At 35.4% G+C, this 17,153-nt stretch overlaps 1 protein-coding gene across 2 annotated transcripts in view; it reads right to left on the bottom strand.

Moving 5' to 3' along the window:
• STRN (striatin) overlaps positions 1-17,153 on the bottom strand; it is a 93,266-nt gene that overhangs the window by 49,160 nt on the left and 26,953 nt on the right. For both annotated transcript variants that reach the window (XM_021697518.2, XM_044918761.1), the window contains exons 2-3: positions 11,710-11,813; positions 3,520-3,593 (exon numbers count right to left, since the gene is read on the bottom strand). In XM_021697518.2, coding sequence (XP_021553193.1) covers positions 3,520-3,593; positions 11,710-11,813 — 178 coding nt within the window. The remainder of the gene's footprint in view (positions 1-3,519; positions 3,594-11,709; positions 11,814-17,153) is intronic.

The raw sequence follows: 17,153 nt of genomic DNA on the forward strand, positions 1-17,153 counted from the left end.
CACACACACACACACACACACACACACACACACACACACACACACACACACACACACACACACACACACACACACACTTTCCTTGACCCCATGTACCCTTTCAGCTATCCCTCTCTTCCACCTTCACAATCTAAGCTTCCTGACTTACAGGTAACTGCAGTTAGTCTTCATTTTCCACTCATGTCTTTGTTTCTACCCTTACCTTTCTCCTAAAACTGCCCACAGTAATGACCCATGTGTCACTAAATCTTTTTTTTAAATTATTATGTTAATCACCATACATTACATCATTAGTTTTTGGTGTAGTGTTCCATGATTCATTGTTTGCATATAACACCCAGTGCTCCATGCAGAACGTGCCCTCTTTAATACCCATCACCGGGCTAACCCATCCCCCCACCCCCCTCCCCTCTAGAACCCTCAGTTTGTTTTTCAGAGTCCATCATCTCTCATGGTTCATCTCCCCCTCCGATTTTCCCCCCTTCATTCTTCCCCTCCTGCTATCTTCTTTTTTTTTTTCTTAACATATATTGGATTATTTGTTTCAGAGGTACAGATCTGTGAATCTTAAAGCTACTCTTTAGAACCTCTGGTTATTAATCATAGTGCTTTAGAGTCCTTATTTCTGGAATCCCTCTCTTATCCTGGTTTCCATCCTACTGTTAAGATAATTCTTATCATTTCCTTTTCAGCTTTCTATTCTTCTACCAGTTTTTTAAGTGTTGCCATTCCTCAGGGCTCCAATCCAGGTCCTCTTCTCACTCTGAATAAAGTCTGGAGTGGGAGGTGGGGGGGGGCGCCTCTTCCTCCTCCACAATGACCTGAGTGCCTTTGGGACCATGTGCTGATGCCTCTCAAATCTACATATCAAAGCCATACCCTCTGGTTTGAGCTCCAGCCATCTTCACTTCATTGCCGAACTAATAAATCCAAAAGCGAACCCATCATCTTCCAAATCTACTTCCGACCTAGTTTTGAGAACTAGAAGTGTGGGGGTCATCTTTGAATGTCCCTTTTTTTCATTCCCTACATCGAAACTGGAACTCATTCCTGCAGATTTTACACCGTAAGTATTTCCTGAACATACCCCCTCTCTCTTCACATCCAGTCAGTGCCTGTCAAGGCAGCCTTCCTCATTTAGCCAGGAGGCTGCAACAGTCTGCTCACCAGTCTCCCTGTCACAGATCCAGAGGCTATCTGATCCACCTGCTACACTGCTGCCTGTGGGATCTAAGAGAAATCCGATCCTTCAAACACCTCCTCAAAACTCTCAGGATAAAAATGTAAATTCCTTAACATATTTTACAAGACCCTTGTAACATACTTTACCATCTGCCCTCCCCCCTTCGCCCGCTAACTCTCTAGCTCCATCTAGAAATACTCCTTCCCTCCCTTTCTCTACTAGCCAGTTATTTTATTTCTCAAATGTGCCAGATTCTTCCCCCTGCCTTTCTCCCACCTCTCATTCAGCAAATATTTAGTAAGTTCACTTTCCCTGGCCAATTCTTACTTGTCCTTCAGATGTTAACTTTAAACACCATTTGACTACTTAGGACTAGATATTGTGCTCTATAATACCTATTACCTTCCCCATTATACATGTCATTTTACTGTAATCACTTTTTTCTTATCCTCCCTGTAAAAATCCAATAGGGCATTGTTATCTTATTCACTGAATTTGAAGCTGGGTCTGACAAGCATTACATATTTAATATTTGTAAATAAACTGTGAAAGATCAATAGATGGAATTATACTAGGTACTAACCATGTGTTGTTAGTACTAAGAAAATAAGAAAGAAGATAAATAAAGTAAGAAAATAAACCTGAAAGTTATGAATTATTTCCACTATTTTCCCAGTTTCAGATAAGCAGCAGAGCAATCTCCGAAAGATTAAATAATATCACAAATATTTAAAGTGTCAGGGCAGAGTTGAACTTACATGCATAAGAGTCAAACTTTTTCTAGAACCACGTTGTTTACTTATAAACATTTTGTATATGTTGCAATTAGACTTTTATACTCCTAAAATAATATCTAAAAATAAGGAAACAAACTTTTTTTAATATAAAAATCCTGATTAAATCACTTCTGTGAATTGGCCAAGATACTTTTAGGACAGCCTTTAACAAATAGTTTAAATTTAAAACATTTAAGTGAATCTCAAGTCAAAAGGAGAGACACCAAAGCAAGATAGAAAAATTTAAAAAACAAAGGAAAAAATATGCCAATGATCAACAGATACTGCTCCAAATCTCATGGATCAGTATTCAGCTGGGGAAATGTGTTAACATTACTACACTGAATTGAACTTTAAAATCAGCAGCGCATTCAGATCTTATAAGGTTTTTTTCATACATTGTCAAATACAGAAGCAGTGTGGTAAAACAGGGCTAATATGAATTTTGGACTCTACAGGTATGGGGCAGCTGGCTGGTTCAGTCAGAGGAGCATGCGACTCTTGATCTTGGGGTTATGAGTTCGAGCCCCACTCTGGTGTAGAGATTACATAAACAAACAAACTTTAAAAATATGTATATGAATGTTGCAGTCATTAGACCTGGGCTCAGATCCATATTCCCATTACTTAATAATTGTGTGACCTCATGCAAGTTTCTCCACTTCTCTGAGTTCAATTTTCACATAGGTAAAATAAGAACAATATCATCTTTATGAGCAACTATTTTAAGAATTAAGGTTAACATACATAGAGGCCCTAGTACAAGGCACATATTTCATATATTTCAACATATAAATGATATAAACAATAACTGATATCGTCAGATATTTGATCTAGAAATTTAATCTGAAATTATGTCAAAACATACTCATTTGAAACATAACTTGAAAAACTTTTCCTACTATCTGTTATACCTCCTAATAAGTCAATTATGTCTATCTATATCCTTAATATCTGATTGTTTACAAAGTGTTATTTTTGTAGGGATGAAGAGGAAGATAGGAGAATAAAAAAGAAGAAATAACACAAAAAGATCATAAATGCTTCAGCTGTTAAAAGACGGTCCGGCTGCAGAATCTTCTGTGCATAAGAAAATCCAAAAACAATTTTGCACCTGCAACTGAGGGGATGAGGTTGAAGGGATTAGGAATTCCCTGTACTTGAAAAGAAATCTGTGAACTCCATCATTCCTTCTCTTTCTCTCAGGATTTCCAGGGCATGATGTACTTTGTACCGCATATCTCAAAGTTCCCATTAATACTGGGAAACCCAGCAAGACACAGTTATGTTAGTACGTTACCCCATGAATTTTGATCTTTCCACGAAGTGTAGAACATAAGCAGAAAATGGGGAACTTAAAGAAAGGGGAAGAGGAAAAAGAAAGGTGATGGAAAATCATTTAAATGACACTAAATGATTAGCACTAAAGATAAGAAGGTCAGAAAAAGTCACTAATATGCAAATAATTCGAAATTAATTTGCAGTTATAAATATTGCTGCTATAAATACTAGATGTCAACTTCTTTTTAATCACTTAAACTTCCTTTAAAATTAGCTTACCAGAATCATAGCTTGGAGGCTTCATATCTCCCTGATTCAATTCTGTCCCATATTTCAACTTGTGGTATTTGGCTCTAACAAAGAAATAAGAAAATACAAACCATCTTAAAACATATTTAAATGAACTTTAGGATATGTAATAGGAGTAGTCATCAGTATGCAGTAGTCCTGGCTACCTTTCAAAGTAGGCTTCCACAGTGTCAAAGTGGTTGTCATTATTATTTTATTGTTGTTACACCATCAAGTGCCATTATAACAAATAAAAGAGTAACACTGGGAACCATAAATCTTTCTATAATTACATATAACATTCTAGTTTCTATAGTATTCAAATTTTCTTGATGATTGCCAAATTACAATTCTACTATCAAAAGCAGTAGATAAATTTGGATTACGAAATAAACTTGTAGAAGACTAACCTTTCTCAAAATTGATGTATTTATAAAAAGAAAACTCATCTAATGGTATGTACATACAACGGAATATTATGCAGCCATAACAAAAGGGTGAGATCTTGCTATCTGTGACAACATGGATGGACCCAGAGGGTATCATGCTAAGTGAAATAAGTCAGACTGAGAAAGACAAATACCAAATGGTTTCACTCATGTGTGTAATCTTAGAAAACAAAACAAATAAATAAACAAAAAGCAGAATCAGACCTATAAATATAGAAAACAGAGACTTACTTGACTATTAAAAAAAATGTATTCATTCCTATTGAAATATCTTATTCAGCACTGGTGATTAGGGCTGATTCCCCCTCTCTCCTTTGGATTGTTTACTGTAATGCATACTTGGTAAATCGTAATTGCCTGACAAGGCACAGAGTATTATAGATGACTTAAAACATTTTTTTGAGTATAGGTGACACACAATGTTACATTAGTTTCAGTTGTCCAGCACAGTGATTCATTATCTCTATATGTTATGCTATGTTTACCACGAGTGTAGCTACCATGTGTCACCATACAGTGCTATTACAATATCATCAACTGTATTCCTTGTACCTTTTATTCCTGTGACTTATTCATTCCATAACTCAAGCCTGTATCTCCCAGTCCCCTTTCCCCGTTTTGCCCATTCCCTCACTGCCCTTCCCTCTGGTAAGTCTCTGTTTTCTATATTTATAGGTCTGATTCTGCTTTTTGTTTATTTATTTGTTTTGTTTTCTAAGATTACACACATGAGTGAAACCATTTGGTATTTGTCTTTCTCAGTCTGACTTATTTCACTTAGCATGATATCCTTTGCCTTTTCAGGAAGGACTATGAAGAGAAATTCTTATCTATTTCCCTTTTAAAGCTAGCTGAATATAATTATTTCTGGCTAACCTGATTTCACCATTTCAGATTTAAACATCTGAGACCAAAAAAATAATCCAGATAAAGTAAAAATTTTAAAGGTCAATCAAAAATGGCCATACTTACATAATGTATTTATATATTTTGACTTGTTTGCTTCCCCAAAATATTGAGGCCATTTATAATAAATACTAAATGCAATAAGGTTAGGATAACAACAACAGTAATAATAATTAGAAAAACCAAAGTAATAAAGTAATAAAGAAGGAATGAGGGGATAATATAGCCAAATTTCAAAGTTAATTTTTTTATAAAAAAACTAATTCAGCACTTCACATAAAGAAGTTTTTATATTTCAAAAAAGGTATAAAGGAAATGAAAATTATTTGCTCAAATGGGCAAAGTACTGGAATTCATATTATTTTATAGTTACAACAGAAAAATCAACATTTATATAGAGGAGGATCTTAAGAAAACCTATGAAAATTACAGATAGCTAATGTTCTATTTAAGGTCGGCAGCGAGTATAGGAGTATATATTAGTCTTATATGTTTTGCATATGTACAGAATGTTTTGTAATAATATACACACATTAAAAATAAAAATGAATATTTGTTTTATATATGTGTTATATATATATATGTCATATGCATAGAAGATTTCTGGAAGAATACGGAAGACATTAGTAAGATTTCTTTGGGGAAAGGAAAGGAATACGTAAAGGGAGACCATATTGTGTTATTTGGTTAATTAACATGCATATATTTCTTCTTCTTTTTTTTAATTTTTAGTAAATACTTTTGTTCCAAATTAACTAGAACAAAGATTCTCTATTCCCAATGCTTCTGCTAATCACAAAGATTTCATCACCAGACTAAACATTTCCTAGTCTATTTCAATGTATTTGTAATAATGTTGATTATTAGAGAATAAGATTTATAGCCACTTAATTTTACTTACAGTTACCAGAAATTAAACAAGGTTCTTAATATTTGTCAATCTTCAGATTTTTCATCTACCATGAAACAAAGTAACAATACCTCCTAAAAGTCAACTAGCAATTGAAAGTAACTGGTCTGAGGATGGAATAAAAGTAGCAATAAAATATTATGCAGTTCATTTATTTATATATATATATATATAAAATATACACACACACAGAAAAACATTTCTACATAAAAATACTGCACTATAGTGCATTCTAGTGGTCTTGGGAAAAACTGCAACAGAGTTTATATAAAAGGGGAATAAAAAATATTCTTTACAATGTATTAATAAAAATAACATACTATGAGCTAACATTTCATAAAAAATTAGACAAAGTAAGTAAAGAACTGTCGTGTTTACCACAGGCTGTGTTCCCTTAAAGCAGGGTCTCCCTACGAAACTGTTAAATTCACTGAAAAAACCTTACTCCCAGAACCCTTCTCAACTTAGCAACATTCAAGCTAACATGCCAAATACCTTTCTCACTCATATTGTTTCCCATGGTTTTAATACTTCATCTCACTGTGTTACTTACCAATCTTCTTATTCCCTTATTTTTTTGTCTAAATGTGACTGTAAAATAAATAGCAGATCTCATGCCTAAGAACCCTATGTCTGATACATAGCTAGGCCTCCCAACTGACCTTTACTGGATAAAAGAGCATAAAAAATGTATAATAATAAAGAAGTCCCATTATAGCTTTGTTTCAAAGTCTATCATTATATATAATGTGCTAGGAATATAACACAGCATCCCAATCACATTTTAAATGTTGATGCTAAAAATAATCTGATTAAATCAATGAACTGTTTCTGAATTCTTATGACATGTCAGGCACTGTATTGGCTGCTGGGAATAACCAGCAGTTTGTAGTCAATTAAGGGTGGAGGCAAGAAGATGGCTAAGAGATAGAAATTGAAATAAATAACGACAGCACACTGTGGTAAGAGTTATGAGATAGATCAAATGTTATAGGAATTCAGATAAGAGATTATCTAATTCTGTCAAAGGTGGTGTCAAGGAGAACTACCAAAAAAAAAAGGTAACATATGAGATTCTAGCTAAACCTCAAAAAACCAGTGGTTTTCCAATCAGACAAATAGACTGATTAAAAGTATTTCTGTCAGAAGAAAAAGTGGGGAAAAAAATACATCATGGATCAAAAAAAAAAAAAAAAAGCCGTGTGTGTGTGTTTGTGCGTGGGTGTATGTGCGTGTGTGTGTGTGTGTGTGTGTATGTACAGGACTAGAAAGGGGCCTGGCTGTAAGAGGTTTTACTAAGATCTCTGAAATTAGCTAGATATTTTTAAGCAGGGATATAATATCTGTATTTCAAAAAATGCATCCTATGAATGTGGAAGATGAATTAGAATATGGAAATATCAGAGGCAAGGAAGACATGTGGGTTTTTATAGTGCAGGTGAAAAGAAATGGGGAAAAATGGAATGTTTCAGAACTGTATTTTATATAGTATTTAAGGTTCTTCAGTATAGAAGTTCCTGAGTAAATCTTAGATTAAACACTATGTGTTCTTGAAAAATTAGACGTAAATTTCCTCATTTTACATATTCTACCACACTATAAGGAATGCCTTGATAAATTCCTGGCTAGGTGAGTAATTTTCCTGTAATGTTAAAGATTCAGTTTCACTTAATTTTGGATCTTTTTAAGTGGGACTACTTAGAAAATCTGTAACACAGCAATTCTAAATCATGATCCTTACACTTAGGTATGTCAGGGTAAATGACAAGATGTCTAGAATTTGCTGTTCTAAAATAGATAAAGATGAAGCAAGAATGACAGGAACATTAACTGTTGAGGCTTGGAGGTGTATATAAAAAATATTAGTCTCTCTACCTTTGTGTTTCAAATTATGCTCAATAAAAAAAACTTAAAAATTCTTGGCTTAAAGTATTAGAAAAATAATTTCAGAATCAGAAGAACTGAAATGTTCTAGAACTCCAAAATTTTTTAAAATTCCTGGCATTAAAACATTCGAAAAATAATTTCAGAGTTAAAGAACTGAAATGTTTAAGAGCTCTAATCCAGAAAGAAATGCTTTTTTATTCCTTATTACACTTAAGTAGTGCCATAACATCAGGAATAATCTCAAATCATTCCATAAATTTCAAAAGATACAAAATCAGTGACTCTGGAATCAGGAGAATTCCATCAGTTTAAAAAAAAAAAAAAATCTTCCCTAGACCCAGCCAGTTATCTCTTCTGTTTTTCAAAGTCAAACTACTTGAAAAAATAAGCGACTGTATCTGTCTCCACTTTATCTGTCCTGAGTTCTCAGCCCTCAATCTCCTGTGATCTGGTTTATGTTCCTGCTACCTCACTGAAACTATCCTGGCAAGGAGACCAGCAAGCTCCTACCTGGCACATCTAGATAACTACTTTCAGCTTACAACTTACCTGGAGTCTGCTGGGCATCTGCAATAGTCACCTTCTTTAGCTTGCGTCCAATATACTGCTCTCTCCTTCCTTCTCCAACCATTCCTTTGCTGGCTCTTCCTCCTTCTGCCTTTTCCTCAAACATTTCCATTTCCTGTGGCTCCGGCTGATTCTCTCTTCTCCTCCCATAATACTTGTTCTGCTTGTTTCAACTACTCCTATAACTTCATCCTCAATACTTATGGTTCCTAAGTATACATCTCTAGTCCTAGTCCCACTCCCATATCTGCTTTTCAACACTTACTTCTTAATCTTTAATTCATTTGATAACTTATAAAACTTTCACTCAGGCGCCTGGGTGGCTCAGATGGTTAAGCGTCTGCCTTCGGCTCAGGTCATGATCCCAGGGTCCTGGGATCGAGTCCCACATCGGGCTCCTGGCTCAGCAGGGAACCTGCTTCTCCCTCTGACCCTCTCCCCTCTCATGCTGTTTCTCCCTCGCTCGCTCTCTAAAAAATAAATAAAATCTTAAAAAAAAAAACAAAAAACAAAAAACTTTCACTCAAGCCAGGAACCTGGGAACCATTCTTGAATTATAATTTTTATGGATTCTATTTAAAATGTTTCATAGCTGATGCCTCCTCTATTCCAGCAGCTACCATGTTATAATTTCTCATCCTAGACTATTAGACTCTTCCAGCTTCTATTCATAGATCTTTCCAGTCCATCCCCCATAATGAAGTCAGGGTGATCTTTCTAAAATCTCTTTCACACTATTCCATGCTCCTTTCAACTGCATGACAACTAAATACAATATGTATTCCTAGACTGGATCCTAGAGCAGGGAAAAAAAGTACTATAAAAATCACTACTGGGACATTTGATGAGGAAAAGTATTATTAAGATCATCACTGGAGGGGCACCTGGGTGGCTCAGTCATTAAGCATCTGCCTTCAGCTCAGGTCATGATCCCAGGGTCCTGGGATCAAGCCCCACATTGGGCTCCCTGCTCAGCGGGAAGCCTGCTTCTCCCTCTCCCACTCCCCCTGCTTGTGTTCCCTCTCTTGCTGTCTGTCAAATAAATAAAATCTTAAAAAAAAAAAAAAGATCATCACTGGAGCATATGAATATGGGCTATATTAGATAATAGTGCTATATCAACATTAAATTTCCTTAATTTGATAAAGAGCTGTAATTATATAAGGGAATCTCCTTGCTCTTAGAAGATATATACTGAGGTATTCAGGGGCAAAGGGGTATAACATCTGCATCTAAGTAGCAAATGATTCAGAAAAAAAGCAATGTGCCTACAGAGTGAACATACCAGTAAATACAGCAAAATGTTGTCAACTAGGTGAATCCGGGTAAAAGGCATGTAGTTCTTGCAACTACTATTAGCTTGAGAAATTTCAGAATAAAAGGTTTTGAAAAATGTTCAATGTTCCCTATTATATGGAAGATAAAAGTCTGAACTCCTTAGTTAAGTTCTCCATCATCTGGCTCTTGCTCACGTCTACCATTATCACTTATTAAATCACAACTAACATCCTACCCTCCACACACAGTGACTGCATATTTCTGTAACACACCAAACTACTTTGTTCCCTGTCAAACATATCCTCTCTACTTCTTGAACTTTGCCTATCTGGCGAACATCTTATTTTTTATGATACTGTTGAAGTCTCAACTCCTCTCCAATTACGTCCTTCCTTCTACTTCCACCTTCCAGATCCAAATAACCACTCCCTTCTTTGTGACCCCACTGTACCCTGTACAGACATCTCCCATAGCACTTATCATACTGCACTACACTTTTGTGGTTTACAAGTGTGTTTCTTGCTACTCTGAACCCTTAAGGACAAGGACAAGGACAGTGACCTATGTTTATACTCAGCTCCAGCACAGTGCTTAAGTTGGATGGATATATTAATGAATATGTTTAATGAGAAGGGACACACTCATACATACACACACACACACACAAAACATCCCTGGTTACTTTAGTATATGTATATTTTAATTCTTCTGTATTACAAGACAGAATCATGTATTGGTAAAGAGTACAGACTTCAGAATCAGACAGACCTGAGGGATCTGAATCACAGCTCTCCTACAACTTTGCAACTCTACTCAAGTTACTTTGTTTTTAAGCTTCAAGGCCTGGTACACAGTAGTTAATAAATAGTTGCCATTATTAATGTTATTATTCTTTCTCTTCCATGATGCCTATAATTAGATTGCTTAAAATCTCAAATATTCCCAAAGTGCATGCTTTTAAAAGTAGTTTCCCTCCCCCCACCCAATCTCTCCAATGCAGCTTTCAATCAACCTCTCAAGGAATAAAAAGAATCATCTATTTTTTAACCAAGAGGTCAGCCTGTTTTCAATTTCTTGTGCCATTCAAAGATCCCGCGTAAAGGTGAAAACAAGTTCTAATAAAGTTTAATCTGCTTCTTAATATTCACAAATATCATCTGTTAAATGCTATTTTATGGCAGTTTTGCAAACAGCCCATTCATCAACTTCAAAGAAATGAGAAAAGTATGTGATCAAAACAAGCAAAACAGGGTTGCCTGGGTGGCTCAGTCGGTTAAGCGGCTGCCTTCGGCTCAGGTCATGATCCCAGGGTCCTGGGATCGAGTCCCGCATCGGGCTCTTTGCTCAGCAGGGAGCCTGCTTCTCCCTCTGCCTGTAGCTCCCCCTGCTTGTACTCTTGCTCACTCTCGCCCATGCTCTCTCTCTCTAACAAATAAATAAATAAAATCTTAAAAAAAAAAAAAACAAGCAAAATAGAGAATTTCAATATCGCCTATCAAGTACTCAATTATCAGAAACAAAAACAAAAAATTCTCTAAAAACAAAAAATCCAAAGACGACCTGTTAAAACAAATAAACTTATAATTCATATGAAAACTTCCAAAATTCTCATCTATGACCCATTGTCCTTTACCTGTGACCTGAGCTTAATTGCTTGAGTATCTTAGACCTAGCAACATAGAAAGATAAGATTCACTTCTGGAGAGAGATGAGTAGCACTGATAGCAAAGGAACAAAATACCAAAAAAAAAGTCTAGAAAAAGATAAAAAAGATTCTCAATACAGTCTGCATTTTTTCCCAAAGAAAACACATCAAACTGAATAATATTAGTTGATGAGGGAGTAAGCATCACAGAAATTTCCTTTACAACTCAAAAACGATTTCAATTCCATAAAGAAATGGATAATGACAGCTCAGGAAACACCTAAGTTTCTTAAGAAAGGACAGGGAAGAGGAAAAATGTTGCTAAATTTTTTTTAAATCATGTAAATCAGTTTATTGGTCATGATTATTAAACATTCACAAGAACATTAAATTAACATATTACAACCATTTTTAAATGTGTATTACAGACACTATTTCCTGAATTCAAAAGTATTAAGTATTAAAATTTGGATTTAAGAATGACAGAAAAATTACTCCAATCTTTAAAGAGAACATCATCTTCCATTTCATTGAATTACCTTTCCTGTTTAAGAGCATACTCCAGCATTTTGATCCTCCTCACAAGATCCTTCTTCAAAATTTCTTGACCCTTTCTTTCCCCCTGAAGGAAAGCAATCTGGGCCTGAGTAGGGAAAAGAAAGACAAAACTAAGATTAGACCAAATAAAAAAACTTTTTAACCCAGGTGAAGAAAGAAACTTTGGGAGACAGGACACTTAGATGCAAATACGCTTCCTTCTACATATGTGTCACAAGTGCGTAAGTATGTAGAAAGGCACTGATTGCAAGGGGAAAAAAACCTTTTTTTTAAAATATGCATTTTACTTCAGATCAGGGATGTTACAACAGGTAGACTGTGTCCTCTAAGAGTCCTAATCTAAAACAACCAATATAAATGCAGACATATGCAAAGTGTACAGTATAGTTTACTTAAGTGTTTATGGCATTGAGGGGGCTTCTCTATTATAAAGAGGGAAGATGGGGAAAGGGGCTAGTAAAATCCTGAGTTCTTGTAACACCACTGAGAAGTAACAGTTCTCAGAGCTTCAACACATATATAAATCTTATGATGGACTTAAAATTGTCTTGAAAGGCTTTATTTTGGACCTCCCCTGCAAACAATAAAGAGCTGCCTTTTCTCAATCCCCACCTTTCACCCTAGCCTCTTTTAGGAGATTTAATGTGCAGAAAAAAAGTGAAAGTTCAAAAAAGGAAAATCAGAAACCACAGCCCTCCATTGGTTCCTGGCCCCTTCAAGGAATAATTAAAGAAAAAACCAAAAACAAAAAAACCCTACATTTTAACATGTAAACAAACTGTAAAACTTTTGTCTTCAGAAAAACAGCTAGGTAAGAGTGGCTCTCCAGAATATCTAAAAAGACACTTAGAATTGAAATAGTATCTTCCACTTAAGGAACTGAAACTAGTTGCAAACACTAACTTGTTAAAGTAACCCATACACCACTAAGAATAGGGCAGAAGGGATTTAAGGACCCTCAAGGATAGCCATCAATTTCACTATTCTCATATGCTTTCCCCTTCCATTTCTATTACATTAGTGCAGATAACAATGTTACTTATATTTCCAGAGTGCTTTCCATTTAAGTAAGCAGGAACTTATATTTAATGATGACCTTACCACATCCTTAAGAAATTGTGGATTGTCCAACTAAAGTTTAGTGAGTGAACCACTAACTACTTCTACTCAGTTTGAATAACACTCCTTTCTATGTTTTCAGTACCATATTGAACACAAAATCCAATTTACCAAGGATCTTATAATTTTCAAGATGTAAGTAGTGCTGTTTTTGTTTTTATTTCAATAAGCTCTTGAAATTGCAATTAAAGAAGGATTATTTTTTTCTTACTGAATTAAAAATAGTCCAAAGACAACCATAGACAGAGGAAAAGACATCAAATATCTATACTACCCAAACTTAATGATCATAAAACCTTTCAAAATTATGTATTCTGCAAGGAGATCATTATTTTATGTAAGCATAATAATAACACATTGTATTTAAAACTGACAAAAATGAGGGGCACCTGGGTGGCTCAGTCAGTTAAGCTTCCAACTCTTGATTTTAGCTCGGGTCATGATCTCGCAATCGGGAGATTGAGCCCCAGGTCAGGCTCTGCGCTGAGCATGGAGCCTGCTTAAGATTCTCCCTTCCTGGGGCGTCTGGGTAGCTCAGTCAAACATCTGCCTTCGGCTCAGGTCATGATCCCAGGGTCCTGGGATCGAGCCCCGCATCAGGCTCCCTGCTTGTGGGGAACCTGCTTCTCCCTCTCCTCCCTGCTCATGTTCTCTCTCGCTCTCTCTCGCAAATAAAAATCTTTAAAAAAAATAAATAAATAAGATTCTCTCCCTCTCCCTCTATCCCTCATCTCCATCTGCCCCCCACTCACCCACTAAAAAAAAGGAATAATAAAAGCTGAAAAAATGAAAGCCTTGTCAAAAGGATATGACAGTCCAACTTGTTTGACCAAACAATGCTTTGGCATAGAATTCTATACACTCTTCAAAACGGCTTTAATAAAAACAATAATCTAATCTGCATAATTATAAAATCAATGACCAATTTCTTCCTCTCTATATCCTTTGGCTAGTTTTGTATTTCTGCCACCGTCATGGTTCCTGGTTGATTCTGAAACTTCAGCTCATAATACTGGAAAGTCTGTACTGTGATTAAAAACTCCTTGTTGTTTCCAGTACACTTGCTTCCCCATCCTTCTACCAATTCACATATTGGATTAGTTAAATATTTAATAAAAATAAAAGACCTAGAACCGTTTAAGACAAAGATTCCAGAGAAGATGGAGTTGCCCAGAAAGACAAACAAAAAAGAATAATAGTATTGGTGATATTTCTTGGTGATCACAGAATACCTCTGTGATATTTCTGCCAAAGATACATAACCTGAAATCAATCATAAGGAAATATCAGGCGAATTCAAGTTGAGGGACATTTCACATTAACTTTCTTGTGATGTTCAAAAGTGTCAGCTTATAAAAGTCAAGGAAAGACTCTTTTAGATTGAAGGAGCCTAAAAAGACATGAAAACCAAATGTAATACATGATTTTGAACTGAATTTGGCTATAAAAAGACCTAATTAGGACAAGTGATGAAACATGAATGGGGTCTGAGGATTAGATGGTAGTAATGTATCAGTGTTAATTTCCTGATTTTTGATGGTTATATGTGGTTACATAAGATAGTACTTGTTTATAGGAAATAAACACTAAAGTACTTGGAGGGAGGCAACGGCCTATCAGGTTGGCTGGCAACTTGCCCTCAAATGGTTCAGGAAGAAAAAAATTCTGTGTATTACCCTTGCAACTGTTCTGTCAATATAAGATCTATTTTTTTTTTTAATTTTGAAACAAACACTAGGCCAACTCCCCCTAATATGATAAGATACAAAAAATTCAATTCAAAGTCAGCATCATGTATAATGGAAAAACCCAAGAAGTACTGACAATCAGGAACAAAAAAGGATGTCCATTTTTTACCACAAATATTTAACCATGTTCTGGAGGTAGTGGCCAATGTCATCAGTCAAGAAAGAAAGAAGTTTAAAAACAGAAAAAAGAAAACAAAATTGTCATCACTTGTAAATGATATGAGTAGATACCAGGAAAATCCAAAGAAACTGACTATTAGAGGAATTTTAATGAAGTGGCTACATGTAAAAATAATAAATTAAAACCCATGAGCTATAAAAACAGTTCTATAATGATAGAAAACAATCCCATTTTTAATAACAAAAATAAGCTGATTAGAATAAAACTTCCAAGAAAAAAAATAAAAGCTAAGCGAAGAATACAGCACATGGTAATTCTAAAATACACATGGGAAAAAAAGCAAAATAAACAAATTATTTAAAGTCCCTGAGATATTTTAAAAGATATTATGATTCTACAATCATTTAAATGGTGGTACTGATTCATGAACAGAGAGCTATGGTATGGACAATCCAAATACAAACACAAATATATACAGGAATTTAGTATATGCTAAAGGGGACACTGCAGATCACTGGGGGAAATGTGGATTATTCAATAAATCTTGATGGGCAGCCACCTGGAAAATATTTCTCACATCAAAACAAATAATAAAAAATGTTCAGGGGCGCCTGGGTGGCTCAGTCGGTTAAGCGTCTGCCTTCAGCTCAGGTCATGATTCCAGGGTTCTGCGACTGAGCCCCACATCAGGCTCCTTGCTCAGTGGGGAGCCTGCTTCTCCCTCTCTCTCTGACTGCAGCCCCCCCCTGCTTGTGCTCTATCTCTCTCTGTCAAATAAATAAATAAAATCTAAAAAAAAAAAAAAAAATGTTCAAAGAACCCCAAAGCATTTGAAGAAAAGGTAGGGTTTGTTTTTGTTCTAATAATCTCAAAGTTAGGAAAGCCTTTCTGAGAATAAGATAAAACCCAAAGCCACAAAAGACTAATACATTTTATCTCAAAAAATATTTGCATGTATATGGCATTTAAAAAGTTGCTGAAAACCTGTTACGAGAAATAAGAATTCTTCTTTGACAAATGTCAAAATGAAATAGGAAATGCAGTCATCACAAATCACAAGAGTTTGCTTTTCTTACTATATTAAGAGCACTTACAAATCAGTAAGATAAAAATCAAGGACTCAACAGAAAAACATACAAAGGACATGTTCATAAAAAGGAAATACAAAACCTCAAACATATTAAAAAGATGTTTAATGTCACATGAAAGAGAAATACCAATTAAAACTATAATCAGATTTCCTCTTTTCCATCAGACTAAGTTCAATAATGTAATAAAACAATATGTTGGGGGGAAAAGGCATTTGCATGTTGGCTGTGGTGATATAAATCAGTTTCACTACAGTGGACAATTTGGCAACATCCATTGACTCTGTAAATGCTCACACTCTTTACTCAGCAATTCTAATTCTAGACTGTTATCCTTCGAATATATTTGCACACGTGTGAAATGATACACTGAAAGAATACACACAAAAATGTATGTATAATTCTATTTTTTTTTAAAGATTTTATTCATTTATTTATTTGAGAGAGAGAGAATGAGAGAGAGCACATGAGAGGGGGGAGGGTTAGAGGGAGAAGCAGACTCCCTGCCGAGCAGGGAGCCCGATGTGGGACTCGATCCTGGGACTCCAGGATCATGACCTGAGCCGAAGGCAGTCGCTTAACCACCTGAGCCACCCAGGCGCCCAAAAATGTATGTATAATTCTAATGTCCCTCCACGGGGACAGGTTAAATTATGAATACCACTAGTGGAAAATCAGGTCCTCAACTGATATCTATAAAAAAAGAGGAAGAAAGAGTCAATCTCTTAGATATTTTCCCTCTGGAAAACTCTACTCAGAAAAATTAGAAAAAAAGATCCTTAAAACATACGTTCTTACAAGACTAATTTCTTCTGTAAAAACCATCTGAGTCTAAAACATAATACTGGTGTAAATCTCTTTACCCTTTCAAAATAAAAAGTAAATCCCAGATAAAGATTTTTCTAATATGGCAGGATACTGTTGTTTGAATTGGATTATTTAACTGAAAAGGCAGGAAGGGGAGGAGAGACATAAGGGAAAAAGAAGACTGAAAGAAAGGAAGGGTAAGGGGGGAGGGAGAAAGGGGGAGGGGGAGAGGGGGTGGGGAAGGAAGAAAGGGAGGGAGGAAGGAAGGAAAGAAAGAAAAAATAAAAAGAAAGTGGGATACATCTATACAAAGGGCTGCTACGTGTTTGTTACAAAGGAGACAGCTCTAGATATATTGATTTAGAATGATTCCCAAGATAGATGAAAAAAAAAAAAAAAAGCAAGACACAGAACAATGTATATAGTTTGCAACCATTTGGTTTAAAAAAAAAAGGTAAATATACTATTATGCTTCTATGTATAAGTAATAACTCTGGAATGATTCACAAACATGTAGTCGTTTTGAATGTCTCCAGAGAAAG

This window comes from Neomonachus schauinslandi, chromosome 10, assembly GCF_002201575.2.
Source record: "Neomonachus schauinslandi chromosome 10, ASM220157v2, whole genome shotgun sequence".
In the NCBI taxonomy this organism is placed as follows: Eukaryota; Metazoa; Chordata; class Mammalia; order Carnivora; family Phocidae; genus Neomonachus; species Neomonachus schauinslandi.